This window comes from Poecilia reticulata, chromosome 15 (genome assembly GCF_904066995.2).
Source record: "Poecilia reticulata chromosome 15, P_reticulata-male-v2, whole genome shotgun sequence".
In the NCBI taxonomy this organism is placed as follows: domain Eukaryota; kingdom Metazoa; phylum Chordata; class Actinopteri; order Cyprinodontiformes; family Poeciliidae; genus Poecilia; species Poecilia reticulata.
In genome coordinates, this window is record NC_088844.1 from 15,875,646 (window position 1) to 15,900,509 (window position 24,864).

Sequence of the window (24,864 nt, forward strand, 5' to 3'; positions counted from 1 at the left end):
GAACAATAACAAAACATCTGCCTAGCAGAAAATGAGAGCCGCCAATCTCAGTCAGCTGTTTTGAGCCTTGATCCTAAATGAATCCATGCGCGGCTGAACTGATCTCTTTACGTCACTGAAGAGAGCAGAGGAAAATGCAGGAGACAGGGGGGGTTGGTTTGTCTGATCTGATCATAAAGTGACGGTGGGAGGGATGTTAGAGAGGATGCAAGTGTTTGGGTATTATGTCAAATGAACAATGCCATTGGCTGCTGCATATCCGAAGTGCCATCTGTCCCAGCCGGTCAGTGCAAATGTAGCTGCAATTTGGAGTCAAGAGAGAGAGAGAGCTGGAGGAAGTATGCAAAGTAACATTCAATAATTTACATTATTATTGAAAAGTACATTGTATTTAGTACATCGGTTCTCTACGTTAGACACATTAATTACGCACAATTTTAAAGCCTTCATTTTTGTCAATTATAGTTTCCCGTTTACAGCTACATCAGACCAAATTACAGAATAGGGGGTTTAATGAAAACCATACCTGACTTAGAGTTGCTTTGACTATTTAACCTCATGATATTTAGTATTTTTTTATAACTGTACATGTACGCTTAAAAAAAGAGGGGGAAAAATAAAGAAATGGTGATAGAACTGACTTTTTCTTTTATTGACAAACATCATTAGATTAACTCAGAAATCTGAAAAGTTATTTGTCAGTGTGAGAAAGTAAGCTTGTAGCTGAAATAAGTTATTTTATTTCAGTCAGTCGGTGTTTATAGCTTTGTAATGAGCTGCAAACAGTTGTGTTTTTCCTGCGAATAATGGGTCAACTAAATTACATCTTTAAAAGTGAGAAATGTTCTCTGCCCATACAATAAATCCTCATGTTTATTGTGTTCTTCCTCATGTTAAGCAGAGGTCCATAGTGGAAAAAGCTTGAAAGTAGTTTTTTACTCAAGAAAAGTACATTTTACACACATTTTGTACAAGTCACGAGTGATAAATCAAACTGAATATTTCTTAAAAATCATTCCATACTTGTTTTACTGCAATAAGAAGGAAGGTTTTGGCAAAAGGAAGACAAACATAAAATGTTTCAATAAAACCACAGCTAGATGTTTTATGTATTCGTTCTATGAGACAAATATCTAGAGAAATACTACACTATCTATATGTCTCTATCAATATGTCTAAAAACAGTAGAAGTTTATTCCCATCCATCTCAATCATCGTCAAAGAAGCAAATTGATAATCCAAATTAAAACAACTCACAAATGATGATGAGAAATATATACACACATTAGAATATACACAAGCGTACATTTTCTATACTGTTGCAAATCCTTGAAATACACTGGTGACCCAACAGTCATCTTTCACATCTTTCCAACAACCTTCTTGGCCTGGAATGGAGAAAAAGAGAATTAAAACCAAACCATGAAACAGTTTTATTATTTGCTTGTTTGTTTCTACATTACTAGCCTGAATTAAAGATGTGATTAAAATAGTAAATAAAATTACCCAAGGTAATACGGTATTAATTTACTATTATTATTATTATTATTATTATTATTATTATTATTATTATTATTATTATTGTGAAGAATGTAGTTTTTCAAAATTAATAAAGAAATAAAAGTTGGCATTTTGAAAAACCGAAGGACTTTATTTATATTTTAAATTGGATAAATAAAATCCTATTTATTCTTCATATAAACAGGAGCACATGTGAAGATCCTATTTCATTGAGTTCCCGAAAAAGCCATAACATTATGACCGCCAACAGGTAAACAGTAAAGAGAAAGTGAAATATTACACTATATCCACTGAAGAGAGCAGAGGAAAATGCCATCTTGTGGCTTTTGGAGATGATAATTGGACATTGATCCCCAACTAAAGCATTTGAAAATGTTTTCGGAAGAGCAACCTAATTACATTAGCTATTATGTCCTAAACATGTCCTTACTCTGACTCATCAGTAGAGAGATGTGCTGGAAACTAATCAAGGAAAACTGGAGTTGCTAAACTTAAAATGTGCAAAACTTAAATATACTTAAAACACATTAATATTAAAAGTTACCTCTGACTCCATTTTTGGCTTGACAGGTATACAGCTCTGGAAAAAAAACTTAAGAGACCACTTAAAATGATCAGTTTCTTTGATTTAACTTTTTATAGGTACATGTTTGAGTAAAACAAGCATTGTTCTTTTATTGCATGAACTACAGACAACATGTCTCAGAAATTTCAATTTGGTATTTATTTGCAGAAAATGAGAAATGGTCAAAATAACCTAAATAATGACCTAAAATAATGCAAAGAAAACAAGTCCATGTTCTTTTAGAAACAAAAATACTAATGTTTTAACTCAGGAAGAGTTCAGAAATCAATCTTTGGTGGAATAAGCAGGAGGTTTTCAGTGGTATTCAGTGCAGTGGGCTTTCCATTTTTTTCCAGAGCTGTGTTCAGACTGTGAAAATGTAATTTTTACCCGTGAATAGAATAGCTTGACCTAAATAATTTCAGAATTGCATAATTGAATTGTGAAATATTGCAGCTGCCCATAAAAGATTTCAACTGAATACTTAATCAGTTTCCCAAATAAAAGCATGATTTAATATAATTTATTTGGCTTTGTCATTTATTTTACATCTGTTGCTTTTGAAAATCTTATTTTTTGTAATGCTTTTCCAAAAATTCTAACTTCCCAAACATCTAAATTATAGTACATCTGTGTATTCAAAGAGGGATTTTGGTTCCAAGTTGACATGTTTAATGTCAACTTGTATGTTTAATTCAATATAGTTCAGCGGTAAGTCTGCTCTGATCACCTCTGCCTTTACGCAATCTGTCTTCAGACCTCCTCCTCACCTTTCTGTCGTCATTGAAATCTTTATTGACCAGCTCTTCATCACTGGCGCCCTGCAGGCTGTCAAAAGTGCCTTGTCTTTCCCGTTCCATCCCAGACGAGTTGCTTTCTCTCTGCCGTCTCTTCCACGACTCTACGATGACCTCGTAGCAGGGAATTCGAGTGTCGGTGGTGCAGACGTACATGCCTATCGGCACGGCCAGCACCATGGCTAAAACTATCACCACTATGTGGATTAGCTTCTCCCTCTGCTCCATCTCTGTGATGTCAGTTCCTGTCACAAACACGATGCACTGGCCTGGGCGTGGCATCTGGTTCTTTAGAGTTACACAGATCTCGTATTTGGTGGCAGGCATCAGATCAGAGATGGAGTAGGAGTGAATTCCAGGCCCAATGTAGGTCATTTCTTTCTTGTCATCACCAGCTTGACCAAAGTGAATGGTGAACCATGTTTCGGAGGGTCGTTCTAGGGCGGCGAACCACTCAATAGAGATGCCACGCACTGTCTGTTTGGCGATGCGAATGTCAATGAAGACATTTTGATCAGCAACACCCGATGCAGCTGGGAAGCCTGCGACGTGAGACGGCGAGGCGCTGTCAGCAGAGATGACATCCAGGAGGACGCTCGCCGAGGAGTTCCCAATGAAGTTCACAGCAGTGCAGGTGTAGACCCCACGGTCTGCTGCACTAAGGGAAGGAATCACCAGGTGGGATCTGATGGTGTCATCGGAAACTCTTTCTTGGGACTCTGAGAAAACAACAAAAGAATATATATGAGTAGTTACTTAACATTTCTGCAGGGCAAAAATATTCTATAATACATACAAAATTATTTAAAGATTCATTTGGAAATTCATGAAGCGACCTTCTTCTCAAGGATTCCATTAAAGTGAAAGGCCCAAATTTAAAAATCAATTGGAAATTATGTTAAATAATGTAGCTGAATTTTAAACTCTAAAAATTCTTGCATGTAGCTTGTACGACAAAAATATACTTTTCCACATTTCAGCTGTTTCATTTTAAATCAGATGCAGTTTTAAATTTGAATTTGTGCCTTCCTATAATTACTTGCGTGAAATGTAAATGGATGGATGGTGATGCTATTCATCATTTGCTTGACCATTATGAAAACGGCTGCAAATGACAACAGGTATGCTATAATTTGATTAATAAACAATAGCTTTATTCCTAATGAAGATAAGATCTGCTTTAAATGTTTTTAGCAATATTTCCCTTTGTTTGGGGAGGGCAACTAGGCAACTAATGCAGGGTTAGTTGTTTATTGGATGCAGAACATGCTGCTGCTCAGCTCTTGTCTTATGTTGAGGGTCTAATTTTCTTTTGGTAGGTTAGTTTAAATAAAGCAACATTGCCGAATAATGCTACTGCAGATACTTATGTTGATACTGTAAGAGTGTTTATATTGTGCCAGTAAAATGGATAAACTAAGAAACCTCTATAGTTAAAGAAAATGAATGTGAAATTCAAATTTTCATGTTTGACACCATTTTAGAAAAATCAACAGCATCTATAATTAAAAATCTACAATCTTCTATTATGCTAGAAGTTATGAATATCAGTTCACATAGACTGCAACCACCTATTATGGTTAGTCATCATGTTTTCTATGTGACAGAGCAAAATTCCATGCTGTTGCAATTGTTTAAGTAGTAATGCTTAGAATCAAATGTTGGGAGGGGCATCAACTCATAATCTCAGCTGGCGGACCAAAGTGGTGAGGATCAGCTCCCCTAATAAAGATGTGTGAGTTCCTCATAGTAAATGTATCTCTTGTGGCAGTTGCATAATTTGTTACATTGGAGAATGTTGCAGTTCTCCAGCAGAGAGCTTTGGAGATCAGCCAATCAAACAATGAAAATGTAACAATGCACTGGACACAGACTCTTGTGTAAAGTCTTGGACAGCAGGAATCTTTCCAGTCTAAAGGTCAAGTGAAATTAGCTTTACTCTGTAACACCATGAACCGACATTATTATGTAAACAGCTGCACTTCAATCCAACAATTTAAATGAATGGCAATGTAGAGCGGTCTCACAGCATGGCGCTTATTATTATAAATACCAAATATCCAGATGTAACTCTTCCAGGCATAAACATTATATGTTTGTGATTAAAATGTAAGTTTAAGTATCTAATTTCACACAATTTTATCGCCTTAGCTGCAGTGTAGCTGACAGTCCATCACACTCTTACCATGAAATCCTCTGATTATCTTCAGACCATATGTCCACCACACAGCAGGGTCCGGCCTCGCCTTGGCGTAGCAGTGCAGGGTGAGGTTGGATCCCAGAGGCAGGCTCATGTTCGCCTTTGGCGTGCTGACCACTGGCTTCGTGCACGCCTGCAGCTCGATCTCGTGGAAGAACTTGCCCGCCCTAAAGTCCGGCCCTGAGCAGGTCAGGTAAGAGTTCATCAGTATGATCGGAGGACTCAAGGAAGCGATGAACTCCACGAGGCCCTTCAGGCGGCAGTCGCAAAGCCAGGCGTTGTCGTGCAGCGCTAGGACGACGTTCGTCCTGGACGCGGTGACATCCCGCTCCTCTGCATTTTGTATTTTCTGGTAAAGAGGCCAGTTCTGGAAGACCTCCTTCGATATGACCGTGAGCTGGTTGAAGGATACATCTAAATATGTGAGCCCTGGTAGAAATTTGAGGGCGTGCTCCGGGAGGACGTCCAGCTGGTTGTGCTTCAGGTCCAGGATCTTGAGGTTCGGCGTACCCTCAAACGCTGTCCATGGTACTGATCGCAGCTTGTTCCCCTGCAGACGGAGCTCGGTTAGGTTCCCCAAACCCTCCAGACCTTTTGAGTTTATAACTGTGATGTCGTTAAAGTTCAGCCACAGGTTTTCCACTGCGCGTGTTTTGGAAAAAGCTCCCCTGGGGATTTCAGTGAAGTGAGATTTTTCTATCCGTATTTTGGTCAAATCGTCTGGAAGGTTGTCGGGAATGGCCCCGAAGGCGCTTTCTTCCATACATATGAGTGACCTGCGGAAAAGCGTATTTGAGCAACTAAAATAGTTTTTCTTTTATACAAATGACTGAATGTCACTAGATTACCACTGGTAGAGTATTCCTATTCATCTCTTCCTTTTTTTTGGCAAAACTCGTCTAGAAATCCCAGACCCACTTACGGAGACAGATAAGCACATCAAAATAATAGGAAGACAGTGCCAAATGAAATCCGGTCTTACCTTCCATGACGGTCATCAATACAGCTGCACCCACTTAAACATCGAGCATAACTTCTACATGGTTCAGCTTTTATTAACATTACAACCAGAAGGTAAATCATTGTGTCCATAGTCCGTGACGGTCTGCGGTTTGTGTGCGTGGTAAAGAGATGCCCATGGCAGTTGACAACAGAAGCCTATTAAACTTAATCCCTGACATGTTCAGGAAGGAGGAACGTCTAATTCTTGGGTATCAGCTTTGGCATCAGCTCAGTCATGTAGGTCAGGGAAAGTAGAACTGCAAGGAATTGTATAGAAATAGTACAGAAATATAACTGTTGATAAGTGCGCAAGCCTATTTTTCTCTAAAACTACATTGGAACTTTCCCACATTTTGTCACATTAAAATATTGGGGAATATTGGTTGCTATCTTCTTTTATGACTTTCAGACATTTTTATAAATAAAATGCCAAAAAATGAGGCATTCTTTTCAGTTTGGCCACTTTTCCTCTGATTACCCTAAATAAAATTCAGTGCAACCAGCTGCCTATGGATTTCACCAAATAATGTGTAATTTAATTTTAGTATAATTTCACCTGTTCTGTAAAGGCCTCAGAGGTTTGCTTAAGAACATTTGTGAACAAACACCAACATGAAGATCAAGAAATACAATAAAAAGTCCAGGGATGACATTTGGTGAGGTTTAAAGCCTGACTACGTTATAAAAACAATAACAAAAACCTCATGTACCATCATGAGATATGGATTACGACCAAAAGAAAAAGAAATCTTTTTAATAAAAACTGGTAGCAGCGTGATCTGGGTATGTTTTTCTTTATCAGAGTTGATGGAAAAATTAATTCAGGTCACCACTAAAAGGAAATCTGAGGGTCAAAAGTTGGTACATTTTGAGCAATGAGAACATACAAGAGAGTATAAAAATATGCTTAGCTGCAATATGTAAAGAAAAAAATAATATAATGGTTGTACTGAAGTTAAGTAACTCACTAGTATGAACACACAATATCAGGTAAATATATATAAAAGTTTATTTAATCATCTTTAAATGTGCGGTATGATCGGAATGAAAAGATCTACATTAAATGAGGGTAATGATGCCTCTAGCTGGCATTGAATGGATACATAGATTTTTATTTTTTTTTTACATTTCTCATTGCTGGGGAATAAAACTGATTTAACTTTTCATTTCCATCTTATTTACATTGTGTCATAGTTCAGTCCTTTCTGTACTTCTCTCCAGCTCCAGCTGCCCTCCATTCACCAGTGTTGAACCATGCCTATGTGTATATCTTCTCTGAACTAATGACAGATATATACAGAGGCACAGAATTAACTGTATATGTAAGTGTACACGGTTCAGTCGATATTTACAAATCATACACATACATATATTATGTACAATGGAGTGTGTACCATTGTGTTCCCTTTAAATCAGGTTAAATTGAGAAGGTTTTATCGTTGGGTCGTGCATGTAGCTTTAAATGTTACTTTTCTTTTTTTTTTCTTACAGACTTTGTGATGCAAACATTCTTCTACACATAAAAGCAAGTCTTGCCAGTAATGAATGTTCGGTTGCACAGCAGAGCATCTGCAAGAAGGACAGGCTTTTCCAGAACGTTCCAATTTTTTTTTTTAAACCGAGATTTCCATTATTGTGCAACGTGCAAAAGTCCTTTGATAGAAGTTGGGTCTCTGTGGCGGTGGAGTCGGTGGCAGTATCCAGCGAGGAGGGACCGGTGGAGGGGAATCCCATGGTGTGGGCGTATGGGAGCGTGTGGGAGGAGGACTGACGTCAGGATATTGTGTGGGGTGAGAGTAAGGATTGTGCTGGGGATATGGATGGGGGTGAAAGTGTGGGCGGTGATGAGAATGGTGCAGATGGGCATTTGGCTTCAGATTGCTATGCGGAGGCGGATGTGGGTGAGTGCGTGGAAGATGGCGTTGAGCGGGAGCCAGAGCTGGAGCATGACGTCAGCAGAAGTACTCATTAGGTTGTCCCTCGATCTTTGCCGTTGACTCGGAGTCCAGGCTGGAGCGGGCTGACAGCAGTCTGTTGGACTCCTCTTGATTCAGTCTGTTTAAATACTCACCCTCAAGCCCTTTGGCCTTTGTGCCAGGGGACAGTGTTTCAAAAGTCACATATGAGTCTTGAATGTCTTTGGATTTCTTTCCCCAGTACTTTTTAATGCGCCTCTTCAGCGCCCCACAGCACACAATGACGGTGAGGGGGACCGCAATGATACAGGCCACGGTGATCACAATCACATTGATCAGCTTCTGGGTGCCGGTTGCACTAGCTGCTTCATCAGTGGAAAATATCACACACTGTTCTTTCTTGGGAATCAGCCCCTTCACGCACACACAGGCAATGTACTTGGTCCTGGGCACCAACCCGTCTATAGTCACACGGGTTTGTCCCGCTCCAACGTTGATCTTTCTCATGTCCCGCTCCCCAAACACAGCATACAGCACACTGAAGGCAGTCGTGTTCTTTGCTTTAGGTGCTCTCCAGTTCAGAGATATTGTATTGTCTGTGTCACCCACCACCTTCACAGAGCGGACCACCCTGTCTGGGTCCTGCTGCAGGGATGAAGTGTTCGCCGCCAGGTTGCTGAGATTTGTCTTCTCCAGATCCAGTAGTGCATCGGAGTTGGGGGAGGAGGAGGGATCCTGGGTGGCTCCATCAGTTAGGCTGTAGCTGACCTGTTCGGAGTCAGCAGGTAACATGTCAGAATCCATAGCAGCCAAAGTTGATGAGGTGGAAGTTGGAACTACATATCTGGCCACCAGTTTCTCCTGGTAGGCTGCTTTACCCACTGGGTTTGGCTTCTTGACTTTGACCTTCTTGTCAGTGTTTGTCTGGTTCCCTTCTGGTCTTGGTGGGTTAGAAACAACCAGAGAAATGACAGCCTCTGCGTTCCCTGCATAGTTTGATGCCTTGCAGATGAATTTCCCTGAATTGCGGTAGGACACAGCTGGGACGCTGAGGATGGACCAGGTGATTCCTTCTTTAGATGTTTCTTGTTGTACTGTGGTAGAAGAGAGATATGAACATACTTTATTATTGCAATTATGAAAGCAAAACAACATTTTTGAATTTCAAAAAATCTAATAGGAACCTGAATCTGAGAGAAGATCTCTGCTAATAAAAAGAAAATAATGCCAGGCAGCTGATTACACAATATTCATTCATCAATTGCCATCTATGTTGTGTAACTGCCTGTAAAGACTGCAGCTGTCAATCAGACTTACAATCCAACTGGATCTAGTAGTAGCTCTCTGTTTAATTAACAACAAGACCACAGAGTATAAAAATCCTCCTAACGCATGTACAATGCACAGAGAGACCCTGTGGTGGTAGCTGATATGACTCACATGGCTGCCTGCCCAGGAATACCTGTAGCTGGGCGACATAAACCAAATGCAAAAAAAAAAAAAAAAAAAGTATCTGTCAGTTCCGAATCAGAAAATTGGTTTATACTTCTGAATGGTTTTTCTGTTGCTTTTTTTCATGACCAGCTGGTAGAGAATGGGAAAGCTTTGTGTTGTCTGCAGTGTAAACACTATAAGAAAGATGAAGTAACATGTCAGAATCCATAGCAGCCTTGAGTCTTGAACGTCTTTGGCTTTCTTCCCCCAGTACTTTTTAATGAGCCTCTTCAGCGTCCCACAGCGCAAAATGGCAGTTGATATCAAGTTTGAAACTTCAAATTAAAAGGGCTATCTGAAACACTTTGATCAAATTTGGACTGGGTTATTGAGATTCATTGAAGCACATTTTTAGATTCATTGCAACTACTGTGACACAGTAAATCTCCAACCCATGTATGAAGTACTGTAGATTGATTGGTGATTTGTAAAACCTTTACTCTATTTATAAATTATAGAATTAGTGGTGAAAAGGAAAGAGTTCGATCTGGGCACTGTTGATGCAAGAGTTGCCCCTGATAAGACTAAAGACTATCTAACCTGTTCCATTAAGCATTTGTCCATCAGCCCTGCGCCATGTCAGATCTGGCACCGGTACTCCAATGGTCCCACAGCGAAGGAGAACATTGTTCCCAACCGCACTCCGGACTCGTGCCACTGCCGTGTGGATGCGTGGGAGCTGACACTGACGCAGCTCCGCATCGCTGAACAAGACCCCTGAGAAGCTCTCTGGTGCCGAACAGCGGAGTCTTGTGTCAATAAATGCCACGGAAAGCGTGGGGGACTTCTGGAACTGGACCAGGTCATAGAGTCGGCAATCGCACACCCAGGGGTTGTCATGGAGACCTGTGGGTGGAGAGAAACAGGCAAAACTTGAGGAGGAGACAGTAAAGTGCAGCTGTGTGCAAAGTGAAAGAGCAGCCTGCAGATGGCTGATTGTGATGCTATGATGATAATCCTGTAAGAGGATTTACATTTAATTCAGAAACTACATGATTATGGCAATAATGACAACATAGATGATGATGATGATGATGATGATGATGATGATGATGATGATGATGATGATGATGATGATGACGATGATGATGAGGTGTAACATATTGAGTTTCAAGTTTAAACTCTCAGTACAGATCATGGGCTGTTATGCATACATGGATTTGAAGAAGTATTTTCACCTTTTCATTTAGTAAGCAAACTGATGGTGCCACAAAAGATGTTAAAACAGTTGAATGATTCTTAAAAATGCCTTTGTCTATACAAGATTTGCACCAGCTAAAATGAAAGACTAACCTTTTTTGTTAGATAGGTGCATTTAAGTGTTACTGCAGTCTTGAAGCAGCACATTTTACAAAAAAATTAAATTAAATTAAAAAATACAGAGAGAGATTATACAGAATTAAGCAGGATATTTTTAAAATAAATCAAGGTCAGGACTGAGATTATGTGGCGCTTAAAATTATTTTGTTTGGCCAGTCGCCATCATAGAGCAACTCTCCATTACGCACAGCAGATAAAATGAAGTGAGCAAAATACACTACTGAGGTGTGAGTGTGTCGGAGGGTGGGCATGCACATGTGACATGGGAGACTATTTTTTTTATTATTATTACATGTATTTATTTATTTATTTATTTATTTATTTATTTATTTATATCCTTGTTTGCATCTTTTAATGGTAGTAAATGAGATCCTATTACTCAAAAAAAACTTGTACTGTGTCATGGTTTTTAAATTGGCTGTTCCACCCCAGGACCATCGATCCCATATGCCCGTGTGTCCCTTCTTACCGAGTATCATCTTGGAGCTCTCGGGGCCCTGCACGGGCTTCACAGCCAGCCAGTTGGTCAGCACCTCGATCGGCAGGGTCAGCAAACTGTTGCTGGACAGGTCCAGGTAGGTGAGGTTCTTGATGTACGTGGTGGCTTCCGCGGGCAGCGAGGTGAGCTGGTTGTTGTGCAAATCAAGAAGTCTGAGGCTGGGCATGTCCAGGAGAGACTCCCAGGGAAAGGCAGTGAGGGCATTCCCGTCCAGACGAAGCTCTTCCAGGTTGAACAGTCCCCGAAAGCTTTCCGGGCTCAGAGCCGACAGGGTGTTGAAAGACATCCAGAGGAATTCCAGACTGGAGAGGTAACTGAAGGCTTCGCTTGGGATTTGTTGGATGGCTGTTTTCTCGATCCGCAATTTGGATGTGTCAACAGGGAACCCGACTGGCACAAGCGATATGTCGGGATCATTGCATATCACGCTTCTGAAAAGGGCAAACCAATATTCATAAATTATATGACAGGCAGAATAAAAATGTTTTATTAATTCTTAATCTAATAAAACTGGATGACAACATATAAATTCAGTCATGTCCAAAGGACGCACTCAAAGGAGGTAAGAAAAAAACAAAAAACAACGTGGAAAATATTGTCGAGAAATATTTCAAAGAATGCTTTTAACAGATAATCTTGTGAAAGATCACATTTGATTGAGATGAACTCTAATTTTTCACCGTTTGTACACGTGTTCACAGTTCACCTCTATTGAAGCATCTGTCCTCAGGTTTAGCTCTAATCATCCGAAGAGATGCACCCGTGCGCATAAACCACGCAGGGTCGTTTACCTTTGTTCTGTAGTTTCCTTACCTAGCCTTGGATCCGTCACTCAAGTTATGGTAAAAACAGCTGCACTGCGAAGGGCAGGAGCTCACTGGGGAGGGAAGCTCCAGCGTGGCCACGCAGAGCCCCAGGAGCAGGACGCGGAACATCTTGGCCCACTTTTACGCATACGCAGTGTGCATGTGCGCCCACTTTGCGCCTCACTCAAATTTAAACAGACTTACTTTTTTTCTCTCTCATGTATAGGACTATCGCCTGCATGGCTTTGTTCCCCCGCTTTGCTGTCCCATAGTGATCTGACTGCTGTGAGTCCCGAGATAAAAAGGATAGACTGGGATTAGAGGAAGAACTGGCGTTCGTTTCATTTTGATGCGTATAGCATCCCGGAATCTGATAGGCTGCGCGGAGACGTCCCTATTTATCATCAGTGGGGGGAAAAAAAACACTTCCGAAACGGTCATAATCCACTGGCATGGGTTTTTTTTCTCTCCACTGAATTGTTGGCTGTTCATTTCAGCTTTACTGTGACAGCTAAGATGTAAGCGAACATCTCTTTGTTTTACCACAAGGTGGCTCTGCTGTTGAAATGTTTTTAAAACACGTTCACTGGTCCTGCCAAGAGACCTGAAGGCTTTGGTATGATAGTTTTAAGATATGTGTAAATTATATACAAGCGGCCGAAATGGGTTTCCTCCGCAGGGTGGCTGGGCTCTCCCTTAGAGATAGGGTGAGAAGCTCGTTCATCCGGGAGGGACTCAGAGTAGAGCCGCTGCTCCTCCACGTCGAGAGGAGCCAGTTGAGGTGGCTCGGGCATCTGGTCAGGATGCCTCCTGGACGCCTCCCTGTTGAGGTGTTCCGGGCACGTCCCACCGGGAGGAGGCCTCGGGGAAGACCCAGGGCACGCTGGAGGGACTATGTCTCTCGGCTGGCCTGGGAACGAACGCCTTGGGGTTCCCAGGTAAGCTTTAAACTGATGTGATGGGTTCATAAAAGATTTTTGAGTAAATGCAGGCATGTGTGTTGTTAATTTTTTCCCACCATATCTTCATCAAAAAAAGTATTTTCTCCAAATACAGAAAGGCCATAAATAATTACTATTTAATTAAAAAAGATAAGCATATGCAAGTATTTTTTTTCAAAGTCTTTATGTGTCTCATATATTTCAATGAAACAGTAGGCAGTAGGACAGTGTCAGAGGGGAGGCTGCATCCAATATTTTCTTACTTAGCACAACACAGACTATGGATTTCTTTCAGCTGGTTGTTGCTTTCAGCTAAGAAGAGAGAAAGGAAGATGGCATGTCATATTGGCAGACTTTCTTTTCCTGGAGTCAAAGCTTTTGATTGTTATAAGATATTTTTTGTGTTTCAATTTGACTTAGTAAAATTTTATGAGAAGAGTTGAGTTTGCAACTCTGCACATGAACTGACATTGGTATATTTGTGAATAATCCTGAGTCAAACTGACATAAGTTGGAGCATTATGACCCAAATTCTAGCTGAGAGGCTTATGGAAGAGAAGAGATGAAGCTGCAAACAAACTAAATTATTAAACTGTAAAGGTACTGCAATTGCTGGCCAGCAAAACAAACTGTTATTTAGTGACACAAAATTATTTCAAGAAACTCAAAGGATCCTCTGCAGAGCACCAACACAGCCCATATCACATGTTTTGTAATTTATGCAGATCTACCATATTCATCATGAAGCAACACTTTTACCATTTACAGTTTACAGTAAACATTTGCCAGCAGATTACTTGTATAAAGTAATTTAAAAACGTCTTAAAGGGTTAGTGCAACTCAAGTTTAAAAATGTTTTAAAAAAAGATTTGTCCTAATCTTTTGTATTAATCTTTGTTGGTATCATGTGATTCGTAATATCATGTGACTGAACACTTCATATTTCCACCTATACTTCACCAGCATTTTTCTTTTTTCATGTAATCCTCAGAGCAGCACAATGTCATGCTTGTTTCCCCTCAGCGCATTGGCACGAAAATCTGCAGATACTTTTAAGAGCTAACAAATTGTAAGCTATTTACTCTCTTGTAGGTTTGGGATGATTCGAACACTTTATGCAATTTACACTGTTTTTAACCAGCTATTTTTTTTTAGCCATGTTTTAATCACAGCTACAATGCATCCTGTCTTCCTGTCTGCCAGGGTCACAGCAGAGGAACTTCAGCTTGAGTAAAGCTTAGGTTAAAACATCTGCGGGTTCAAAAAATCATTTAGTTTTATCCTCTATCATTGTAAACAAATACACAGTGGGCTTAATCCCTTAAAGGTCAATGTGTCTGTCAAAAGTTGAAGCTGCACGAAAAGATGGCTGACCGTTTCAGAGGGCCCTGCAAGTCAGATCAAGGATTAAGGAGGATGCAAAAAAGCATCTCCACTGCACTCTGTTCCTAGTTCACTGAAATTGCTTTGGGTCAATAAGTGAAAGAGTATGACTGCTGTCTTAAATTAAAACATTTTTTTTATTAGAAAATGAAAATAAATAAAACACAGCAACACTTTGACTATTTTGCTGGAATGTTTAAGAGAAAGTAGAGTATATTTGATTTTTTTTTTTTGGTATAAATAATTATATAAAACCCTCCTTTACTTGACTATGACGAGTATTGAGGATTTTGAAGATGACACTCAATAAAATGTAATGTTTTGTTACTGGTTTCTCAACTGTATGTTGTTTGTGTAGCTTTGTTGTGTTTTTGTGCAAAGCATTTTGAACTGCCTCGTTGTTATACAAATAACTTTGATTAACTGATACCACAAAATAAAATGAAGTGCGGTTTTGAAAAGTCACCTAAACCCAACTCATGTTAAATGCAGCTCTTCTGAGAATGTCTTACATCACACTATGTCTACCATGAAACGTGGTGGTGGTGGCAGCATCATGCTGGTGTGCTGTGTTTCTTAATCATAAAAAGGGAAGTTGGGTCAGAGTAATAACCATGAAGAAAATCTGTTACTGGCGGCAAAAGACTTGAGATGAAGGTTCAGCAGGACAACATGCAAAAGTTTAGATCAGATTACAAAAAAAAAATTGTGTTTACAGGCACCCATCTACTCTGACTGAGCTATTTTGCAAAGAATGGGCAAAAATGTCCAAAAAAATGTTCAGACGTGCAAACTTGATAGACACACCCCAACGGTTTGGCAGCTGTTACTGCAGAGGAAGGATCTGCAAAGCATTGGCTAAGGGAAGTCAAATGCAAATGCTCTCGGAATCGTTGCTTTAAACGTGCAGATTTGACTTTGATTGATGACCGCATCCTCACGGACACCTGTTGAGAACCGCCGACATCAAACCCATTTTCTCAGCTGCAGCGGCTGCATCATCATCGGGACAGCAACGCACAAAAGGCTTGTTGTGTAACTCACTGAGGGCTTTATTGTTGCGACGGGAGCAAACGCGCATTAAGCGCTACGGTTTGCGCGGTTATGTTCATTAAGACATTCCTGCGCGGATTGGGGCGACAGACCGAGAGCGAGAGGGAGTGAGAAAGGGAGGGGGGGGGGGAGCTTTACATAATAAACTGCATGCTTTTCACTTGAAATGTCCCTTTATAAGCGGACCCTGTATAGTCACAGCGAGGCGAACTGTAAACGAGCGGACTGAGCGGACAGGAAACATCCTATGTCAAATCGCAGCCAGGATGGTCACGCCGTACCCTTTGCCGGAGGGTTTCTCCGAGTTCGATGTGTTCTCGCTGGGATCTTGTCTGCTGGTGGAGGGTGAGTGTTTTCTCTGGGAATCCGTCCAGACGTCAAAAGTGCCCACGACGCTCCACATTAACCTGCGCCAGGACCTGTCACCTCTCGGACACTGATCCCATGTAGTGTCCGCGCGTTATTTCTGTCATTTCTGAAAGCTACATCCTCTGGTGCTGTGTAAACAAACAAATGGATGCAATTCATCCGACAGGGTGCCGCTGTGTTTGCCTGTGTCGTAATAACCGACGATGTGCGCACTGGCTTTAAATACATAAGGCTGTGAAACATGTCTTTTCCGCTCTGTCACAAGGTCTGCTGGGCTTCCTTCTAAACGCGGTGACAATCGTGGCTTTCCTCAAAGTGAGAGAGCTCAGGACCCCCAGCAATTTCCTGGTGTTCAGCTTAGCCATGGCTGACAGCGGCATCTGCATGAACGCCACCATCGCAGCTTTTTCCAGCTTTCTGAGGTAAGTTATGTAAGCCTGGTTCTCATAATTGCAAGGGTTGGGCCCCTTGTGGCTGTATGTGAAGCGGTGAAATGAGAAAACAATGCTGATTAAAATTAAGAGCTGAGAGAGTTGTTGTCAGTAGACTTCCTCCTGAGATAGATAGATAGATAGATAGATAGATAGATAGATAGATAGATAGATAGATAGATAGATAGATAGATAGATAGATAGATAGATAGATAGATAGATAGATAGATACAGATATTTGCTAAAGCCCTAAGAAAAAAAGTTTGTTTTCAAAAATCCAACTGAGTTATTAGCTTGTCTTATCTACAGAGCCATTTCATTCCAGAGCGTTGGAGCCACAAGAGAAAAAGTTCAATCACATTTCAATTTCCTCTTTGGTTTAGGAAGCACCTGCAGCATCTGGTCAGCTGGCCTGAGGGGAAATGGAGCATAGGGCTGCAGCCGGCTGGATAAATATGCTGATTTAATTACTTTGAGAGACTTAAAAACAAATAAAAGAACGATAAAATTGACCCTAATCTAAAATAAATTTTAAAAAAGCCAGTGCAAAGATTGTAACACAGGAGAGAAGTCTCATTGCTCTTCTGTCAAAAATCATACCACCAAAGTTTGGACTAGTTGAAGGTGTGACAGAGTGAACTGGGTATGTTGGTTAACAATGTTGCAATAATCCAGCAGAGAGACAATGAAAGCATGGATTAATGACTCCAAATCCCAGGTGGAAAAAGAAGAGGTTTAATCTTTGAGAGAGAAGCTGTGCATTTAGTGATTAATGTTACAACACGCCTAGGAAGTCTATGTTCTTGCTACAATAAGAAGACAAAACAAGTAACTCAGACCTTGTTGGAGTTTAAAGGTTCAGTGGCTCAGATGGAGCAGACTCTAAATGCAACAGCTCTCACATGGGTTCTTCACAAATTAATGCTGGCATCAAGGTCTTAGGATATATCATCTGCTATTCTTTTTGGGGCTATAAAAGAGAAACTTTGCCTTTTGGTAATTAGCTGCACACTACGCTTGGCGAACAGTAAACACTGCATATCACCACAACCATGAAGCATGGTTGCGCCACCATCATGTTCTGGGGATATTTCTCAGCAGCTGGCCCTGCAAGGCTTGAAAAGGAAAAGGAAAATCAATGGAGAAAAATATTGTTTTTTTTTCTTTGATTCAGTCTGTCTGGGCTACAACTTGGGAAGGGAGTTCTTTTTTCCAGAAAAACACTGATTCCTTCCAAGCAGAAGCAACAATCTAAACAGCAACAGTTTGAGGACAACCAGGTGAACTGTCCTGGAGTGGCCAAGTCAAAGGTCAATGTTGTTGACAATTTGCGGCTGAACCTGAAAACATCTATTCACCATAATCTCTGAGCAACTTGAAACAAACTGATCCATTTTGTAGCAAGAATAAAGAAAAACTATCGCTTCCCAGATGGTTCACATTAACTTATTTGATAATATCCTGTAAGTATTTGTTTCAGTTTATTCAAATTCTTGTAGAAACAAAAAAAAAACAACAACAAAGAAACAAACAAAGAATCCTGACCATGAGCGTAAAACCTCCAGAGAAGGGAAAAACCTTGGATGAGATTCAAATTAATTGACATGCATTCCAGTTCAATGAAAACAAAGCAGCCGAGTTCAGTTTAACAAGCCACTTGGCAGAGATGGGTAGTAACTCATTTATTTAGTTTCATTTCATTGACTAACTTTGAACAAAACGTTCTTCCAGATATAGTTGCTGCACCAAGCTTTTCGCCTCTACTTGGGTAGTAATATTTTGAGGTAACATTACTCTTACCTTGAGCAACTTTACTAACTGAGAAATAAATATGTTCTAATCAAAAAGTGCATTTGATACAAAGCAAACCATATTAAAGTGAGACTATTTGTGTGAGCACAAGTTTCATTGTTATGTTATTCTCAATCTGCTTTGCTTGCTGTGTCATTATCAAGTCGATATGCAGTAAATTATGTATATTGTCACCAATAGCACTTTATGTTGTTCTAGGATATGAACATTGCCTTCTTTAACCACTGGTTTCAAAAACTGTATGCTTTAAAAACAACTTGTTTCTTGCTTGCTTGCCTGCCTGTTTATTTCTAGTCATTCTTTATTTTATTCTTATACCAGAATTGTTACTTTTTTCTGCCTGATTATATCTTTTATAAATTAGATCAGATGTTATGTTCAAAGAGTTATTCAATACTTGAGTCACCGTCTGCATTTAGTAGTTGATTGAAGCAATTACCCTCCACTGAGCAAACATGTGTAAAGGGCTTCATATGACACTTTGGACAGAACCTAGTTCAAGTGGTCATCCACAGATTAAGAGGTCAAAGGGCAGAGCAAATTGATAAAAAAAAGACAGTGGCACTGATTCAATTTTCATATTAAAGAAAAATCAATTACACAAAATTGATAGAAGTTCCATTATCTGCGTCATGATGAAGGGAAGCACAGCTATCTGGAGTTTTGAGAAGAAAGATATGAAGTCCCGTTTTCAAAATAAAAATGTAAGCAAAAGTATTAAAAGTTTTGAGAACAAAAGACATGAAATCCTGCTTTCAGACTGAAAGTGTGTGCTCTGGTGGGATTATGGAAGATAAATTCCTCTATACAACTAAAAAGATAAACGCTTAGCCAGTAGTGCATCCTACAGAAACAAATATTAAAATGGTGCTGTCACAGTAGTAGCTCCTTTTATGGGTTTGTCAGTAAAAAGAGATGTAGCTAAACCCAGAAGAGCCAAGTGTAACTTTCACAAATACAGTCTGAAGTTAATGAAAGTAACACCTCAGAGTCTGGCAATCCAGCCTTAATGTCTTAAAAGCTAATTTTCCTGTTTCTTTCCTATGTTTTTCAGTTCAAAGCTGTGAATCAGTGGCTGATGTTGCCCAAGGCCAACGATCGCCAAAGTGCACAGAGTAGATGCATAGCAAGTGATAATTCCTTAACTTTGCCACGGTTTTAAAAGCCTTAATAAGGCTTTCAAAAGCAACCCCAGTTTCAGTAATGTGAGATCAAGTTTAGTAAAGCAACATGGGGCACATCTTCTTGCTATAAATTCAAGCTTTTATAACAACTTCACCTCCTCCACGCAGGTACTGGCCTTATGGCTCAGACGGCTGCCAGACTCATGGTTTTCAGGGCTTCATGACAGCTCTTGCCAGTCTTCACTTCATAGCAGCTATCGCTTGGGACAGATACCATCAGTACTGCACGAGTAAGTTGACTCCTGGAGGCAATGATCAGTGTCAAAACCTCACCCGTTTCTTCTCCAGCCCTGCACAGAGTCAAACAGAGCTCTGGGAAGCTGGCTTGAGATTTGTCTCAGATTGCTATTGACAAAACACGATGGTAAAGAAAGAAAGTTTGTTGAATTGTTTTTCTCTAAAATGTGATATATTTCACACGAGGATGACTATCATGTTTTTACTTACAATCAGTTAGTTCCTCTGGTATCACCATAGCCTCTAAAGAACTGAAATCTTTAACTCAAGAGGGGGTCCTGAACTCAAGTCAAAAAGCTCAAGTCTTAAAGCATTCACAGGTTTGATGTACTTAAAACAGACGAGCTGAATCTTTCGGTAACACTTTATTTGAAGGGGTGTGCATAAGACTGACATGACACTGTCAAAAACATGACATAACATCTTTCATGAACATAAAGAAGTCTTTATGAATGTTTGACAGTTGTCATGAAGTGTTATTCGGTAAATAATGACACTTTTAATGCAAAGTTGCTCTAAAAGTTGCATTAAAAGTCCATTTAAAGTGCCAACTTTTCATGATTTTGTAAATTATGATAATTTAATGCAAAGTTCATGAAAAGTTCATGACAACTGTCATAAACATTAAGACTTCTTTATGTTCATGACAGATGTTATGTCTTATTTTTAACAGTGTCGTGTCAGTCTTATGCACATCCCTTCAAATAAAGTGTTACCAATCTTTCTTTATCCAGGGACGAAGCTGCAGTGGAGCACCGCCATCTTTCTGGCTGTATTTATCTGGATGTTTGCCGCGTTCTGGGCAGCCATGCCCCTCATCGGCTGGGGAGAGTATGACTACGAGCCTCTCAGGACTTGCTGCACACTGGATTACAGTAAAGGAGACAGGTGCTGCCAATTCACAACCTTTTTTTTAATTTTCTGAAGAGAAATGTGCCTGGACTGATTTTTTAACGTGACGTACATTTAAGCAAAGACAGACTTGAGGTTCTGTACAATGAAAGTGCGGAATTGCTTAATTAGATGCCCATCAGTGATAACATACATGATATTGAAATGTATTATTATATTACACAGAAGTCTTCATTTCCCTGACTGATATGTATTCCTCTTTCAACAGGAACTATGTCTCATACTTGATCCCTATGAGCATTTTCAACATGGGCATTCAGGTGTTTGTTGTCCTTTCTTCCTACCAGTCCATCGCACAAAGATTCAAAAAGACTGGAAACCCCAGGGTAAGTAATGTAATAAAACATGATCCACCTGCGTTATTAGAACGTGGAGTCTTCAGTGAGAATTTCACATGCTCTGCAAGAGAAAGGATGGGGACATACACACAGAAATGTCATATTTAGAGGTAGGCAAGGATTTTAGAAGTTAGATTCTGCTAAAACAGCAATTAGCTGCAAACATATTTTACCTTTATAGTTGTAACAGATGGGTAAATAACTCTGAATTAGCTGTAAGGGGGGGATATATATATATATATATATATATATATATATATATATATATATATATATATATATATATATATATATATATATATACCATCCATTAAAGCAACTCCAGTGTGTAAAATCGTCATAGAGGTTTATGATTTCTGATGTTTGTTTTCTTTTTAAATAGAGCATTTTTAGCACATTTATTTTTACATAATTTTTAATTTATAATAGATGGTTACACTTTGAAGAAATACCTTACATGTTCGATTCTCAGTAAATGTTTCACACAGGAAAATTGTTGGTGGAGCCCGATGTCCTACATCTGTTTACCTTGTCATCATCAGCTTCTGTGTAAATAATTGCTCATTGCAAATGTGATAGTCATACTAAGATTGACAAAATAACATTCACATAAACCACCGCTGATGCCTTTGAGATTGGAATTGATGTTCTTGGCTTCCTTTGGATTAGCTGATAGCTTCATGCCCTACTAATCTGAATTTATTCTAAGTAAGGAAGAATGTAATCGACCACAGCTAAATTATTTCTCAAGAAATCTATCTTCATCAGCACAGACAGAGCAGAAAGAGCATAAAATGACTTAAATCCAAAAGTCATTTTGCAAGTAATGAAACAATAGTAACTGCTAAGCAAATCTTCACAAACAGGCACTATATAGCTTATGTCTGTCTGCTTTGAAAAGAAATCAGAGTAATCCTCGGTGTCAGGCATTTTGATCACATGGACTCTAGTCAGAGTAACTAATCAAGCTATAAAAGGCATGCAGTGTAATATATAAGAGTTGTTGCCTCAGGGGGAGATCAGGGCTTCACTGACACAAACTCTGAATATACCAGGTTGAGTAGAAGACATCTGCATGGGTTGAATCAGGTTGCCCCAGGTTATGTTGCATAAGCCCGTTACTCACAGTTGCCTGAACTTGCAGCGGACACTCTCATTGCAATGTGCTAGGAGTAAAAATGAGCAAAGTAATTTTTCATCACATGCTTACTATTGTACATTAACTTGCAACTATGACTATGGCAAAGGGTCCCACAAGGTTCAAAGGTTCACATGTTCATGCATACAGGGAAGAGAGACTGATTTTGAAATGCCAAATGTAACTTTAAACCACAGAACTTTATTAAAGTCTCATGTTTAGGATTTTTGCACTGTGAAAAAAAAATGCTTTCAATGAAGCAAAACGTTTAATTAGAACCATTAGATAAAGTGGAGCTGAGAATAACATCTCCATTGACACATTGACACTAGTATTACAGCAACCTCTCCCTTCACTCATTGGCTTTTTCAGTTGTCATATGTTTGGTGCAATGATCTTAACACATACTTTTGTTCTCTCAGACATTATTCCAGGCATGTGATTATTCCAGCCTGCTAGAAGGAAAATCCCATGATGAATAGCATTCTTGTCTGCATCCCTCCCTCCCTTGACCCCCCCCCCCCCCCAAGCCCCTCTAGCCGAATGGCTAACAAATCACTCTTCAACTGAGGCTTTGAGTTCTCCATTTTTATGCTTTTGTTACTATCGACCTGCAGTTTAACCCCAACACTCCTCTGAAGACTTTGCTATTCTGCTGGGGGCCCTACGGTGTTCTGGCTTTCTATGCTGCCGTGGAGAATGCAACCCTCGTCTCACCAAAGCTGAGGATGGTAAGATGGCGTGAGCTGTTTTGTATTTCAAATGGGACGTACTCACCAAGTAGACTGTTAATCTGAAAGGTCATAACTCTAATTCAGGGGTCTTGAGCATTTTTTTTTTTACCCTGAAACTTGTTTAGAGCTACAAAAATTGCCTGACCTTTTGAAAAAAAAAAAAAAAACGACAACTTACAGTTTTTGATAAATATCTACCATAGGGAATTGTAGTCATTAAAACACATACAGCACACAATTTAAGTTTTGGTTTTTAATTTTTAATGCAACGAGAAACAGGGTTTTTTTTATTATTATTGTTTTTGCAGAAAGAGAATGAATACATTTTTAAGGGGATGTTGATGTTTGGGAAAAATTGTGTAAAAAAAAAAAAAAAAAAAAACATGTAGTTTTCAACCTGGAGACAAGAAAAGTATAACAAAAAATATACTTTCAGTGTCACTCTGTTGTAGAAATTCAGTGATGTTATTCCATGAAAAAAGCTGAAACATTGCTAAAATTTGCATGTGTTTCTGTCTATATTCAAAACATTAGTTTGCTCCAATGCTATTAAGACCAATATCCAAAGAGCCACATGCAACCTAATCTATGGAATCAACCTAAAATATAGAATCTGAGTGAATTCAATTTTTTTTTTCTTCAAGTATTTCTTCATCTAAGGCATCTATGAAATCCAAGCAATTACATTTTTTTGCACATATGTACAACAAATTAACACACGACATCTCCGAGGCTCTGATATTCGTGTTCCGTTTGTCTCCACAGATCGCTCCTATCCTGGCTAAGACCTCGCCCACCTTTAATCCTCTTCTGTACGCTCTGGGAAATGAGAACTACAGAGGAGGCATTTGGCAGCTTCTAACAGGGGAAAAGATTGCTGTGCCTCAAATTGATAATAAGTCCAAATAAACTGCTTACTGTTGTAGATGTTTCTGTCTGTGGGAGTCTGTACTGTAACAATGTGTCGTAAGCAGTGTGAACGTCTGCCTCTCGTACGCTTTACATCTGCTCTGGGTTTGCTCCTGCATCACCTCTGCCACTGTGTTTATGTGAAGCTGGAAATATTCTAAAAATATGTCGTCATCATATATATATCATGTTGTTTTTCAGCAAAACAGTCAATGTGTCTCATTTTGTATCATGACGTTTGTGTTTTATTGGTTTAATTTAATTTCAACAGTTCATGCATGGCTTTAATTTTACCTCATTCTATTTATTTTTGGTACAAGTTTCACCCAAAATGTTCAAAATGTGGTTGTTGCACGACATAATAAATTAAATTAAATTACAGTTAAGCAAAGCATAGTTACAAACCCCTTTATGCAAAACAGATTACCAACGTGCATCACTTCACCACAAACAACATAAACAAGCAATCATTTCAGCACAGACACTCGTTCTGGATCTTTTCTTCATTGTGGAAGAACTACTGTGTTGCAAAAAGTAGATCATGTTATCTGTGGCCGAGGAGGAAATATCCCCAAAATAATCTAATTTTAGCTAAATAAGTTTTATCTTGATGTCAGGGAGTCAAAAGAGATCCAAAATGGTAATTAATTTATTTTTATGTTTTTGTAAACATGAAAATATGTGCAAAAGCCACAGCTATTTTTTTCCGCTCTTTGACTGATCTCAATATTCAGGGTGAAAATGCAATAGTCCTCTAAACAAAATCTAAATTTTTCAATGCCTACACACACACATTCGCATGCATGCACACACACGCACACACACACACACACACACACACAATGATAAGATCAGAAATGATTAAGAACCATTAAATTAACTGGGAAGGTTTCTTAGTTTGACATTCACATACTTATTTTAAAGACAGAGTTCAGGCAAGCAGCAAAACCAATTCGAAAGAATTTATTACATTAGCTGAGCCAGAACACATCATACCTAATGGTTGTTCTTTTGTGCTTTAATGTGCTCCAGTGTGTCACACGATTAATTGCCATGTTTATCATCATTTTGACCTTCAAACATCAATAAATATTTTTTTTTTGTTTGTTTGTTTTTTCACTTTTGTTTCTGCACACAAATTCTAGTTTGCAAAGTTGTCCAAGTGCAATGTTATAAAAACACACTGTTATTTACTGGTTATTACATAATCAAAACTCATACAGTAGGTTTTAAAAACCAAGTATTCAGATCGTTTCGATATATTTAGCGTTACAAAGCATGTACAGCTGGGTAAACACGTCAA

The 24,864-nt window shown here is 39.3% G+C and overlaps 3 protein-coding genes across 5 annotated transcripts; 1 reads left to right on the plus strand and 2 right to left on the minus strand.

Moving 5' to 3' along the window:
• Nucleotides 1-625: 625 nt before the first annotated feature.
• On the minus strand, nucleotides 626-6,258 carry lrit2 (leucine-rich repeat, immunoglobulin-like and transmembrane domains 2). Of its 2 annotated transcripts, XM_008429535.3 has the most exons (4): nucleotides 6,066-6,250; nucleotides 5,069-5,859; nucleotides 2,857-3,602; nucleotides 626-1,388 (listed from the first exon to the last, which is right to left on the minus strand). In XM_008429535.3, exons 1-4 carry the CDS (start codon nucleotides 6,173-6,175, stop codon nucleotides 1,362-1,364), a joined length of 1,674 nt encoding a protein of 557 aa, XP_008427757.1. In that variant the 5' UTR covers nucleotides 6,176-6,250; the 3' UTR covers nucleotides 626-1,361. The 2 variants fall into 2 exon arrangements, with proteins under 2 accessions (XP_008427757.1, XP_008427756.1); XM_008429534.3 differs by lacking the exon at nucleotides 626-1,388 and having other exon boundaries at nucleotides 1,603-3,602; nucleotides 6,066-6,258.
• Nucleotides 6,259-7,071: 813 nt separating this feature from the next.
• On the minus strand, nucleotides 7,072-12,699 carry lrit1a (leucine-rich repeat, immunoglobulin-like and transmembrane domains 1a). The gene is made up of 4 exons (XM_008429536.3): nucleotides 12,128-12,699; nucleotides 11,285-11,745; nucleotides 10,036-10,341; nucleotides 7,072-9,095 (listed from the first exon to the last, which is right to left on the minus strand). The coding sequence occupies exons 1-4, from the start codon at nucleotides 12,247-12,249 to the stop codon at nucleotides 8,038-8,040; spliced, it is 1,947 nt and encodes a 648-aa protein (XP_008427758.1). The 5' UTR covers nucleotides 12,250-12,699; the 3' UTR covers nucleotides 7,072-8,037.
• A 2,589-nt stretch (nucleotides 12,700-15,288) lies between these two features.
• On the plus strand, nucleotides 15,289-24,664 carry rgra (retinal G protein coupled receptor a). Of its 2 annotated transcripts, XM_008429537.3 has the most exons (7): nucleotides 15,291-15,842; nucleotides 16,132-16,288; nucleotides 19,402-19,523; nucleotides 20,265-20,418; nucleotides 20,651-20,768; nucleotides 22,536-22,649; nucleotides 23,418-24,664. In XM_008429537.3, the coding sequence occupies exons 1-7, from the start codon at nucleotides 15,764-15,766 to the stop codon at nucleotides 23,559-23,561; spliced, it is 888 nt and encodes a 295-aa protein (XP_008427759.1). In that variant the 5' UTR covers nucleotides 15,291-15,763; the 3' UTR covers nucleotides 23,562-24,664. The 2 variants fall into 2 exon arrangements, with proteins under 2 accessions (XP_008427760.1, XP_008427759.1); XM_008429538.3 differs by lacking the exon at nucleotides 16,132-16,288 and having other exon boundaries at nucleotides 15,289-15,842.
• Nucleotides 24,665-24,864: the final 200 nt, after the last annotated feature.

What these genes read in the sequence shown, in the direction of transcription:
- lrit1a (XM_008429536.3), bottom strand. Translation starts at nt 12,249, where the DNA reads ATGTTCCGCGTCCTGCTCCTGGGGCTCTGCGTGGCCACGCTGGAGCTT. An exon ending in AGTGACGGATCCAAGGCTAG is followed by an intron (nt 11,746 to 12,127) that starts GTAAGGAAACTA and finishes TGCCCTTTTCAG; the next exon opens with AAGCGTGATATGCAATGATC. An exon ending in GAGCTCCAAGATGATACTCG is followed by an intron (nt 10,342 to 11,284) that starts GTAAGAAGGGAC and finishes CTCCACCCACAG; the next exon opens with GTCTCCATGACAACCCCTGG.
- lrit2 (XM_008429534.3), bottom strand. Translation starts at nt 6,175, where the DNA reads ATGGACACAATGATTTACCTTCTGGTTGTAATGTTAATAAAAGCTGAA. An exon ending in ATTGATGACCGTCATGGAAG is followed by an intron (nt 5,860 to 6,065) that starts GTAAGACCGGAT and finishes GCTTTTCCGCAG; the next exon opens with GTCACTCATATGTATGGAAG. An exon ending in GATAATCAGAGGATTTCATG is followed by an intron (nt 3,603 to 5,068) that starts GTAAGAGTGTGA and finishes TTGTTTTCTCAG; the next exon opens with AGTCCCAAGAAAGAGTTTCC.
- rgra (XM_008429537.3), top strand. Translation starts at nt 15,764, where the DNA reads ATGGTCACGCCGTACCCTTTGCCGGAGGGTTTCTCCGAGTTCGATGTG. An exon ending in ATCTTGTCTGCTGGTGGAGG is followed by an intron (nt 15,843 to 16,131) that starts GTGAGTGTTTTC and finishes CTCTGTCACAAG; the next exon opens with GTCTGCTGGGCTTCCTTCTA. An exon ending in TCTCACCAAAGCTGAGGATG is followed by an intron (nt 22,650 to 23,417) that starts GTAAGATGGCGT and finishes TTGTCTCCACAG; the next exon opens with ATCGCTCCTATCCTGGCTAA.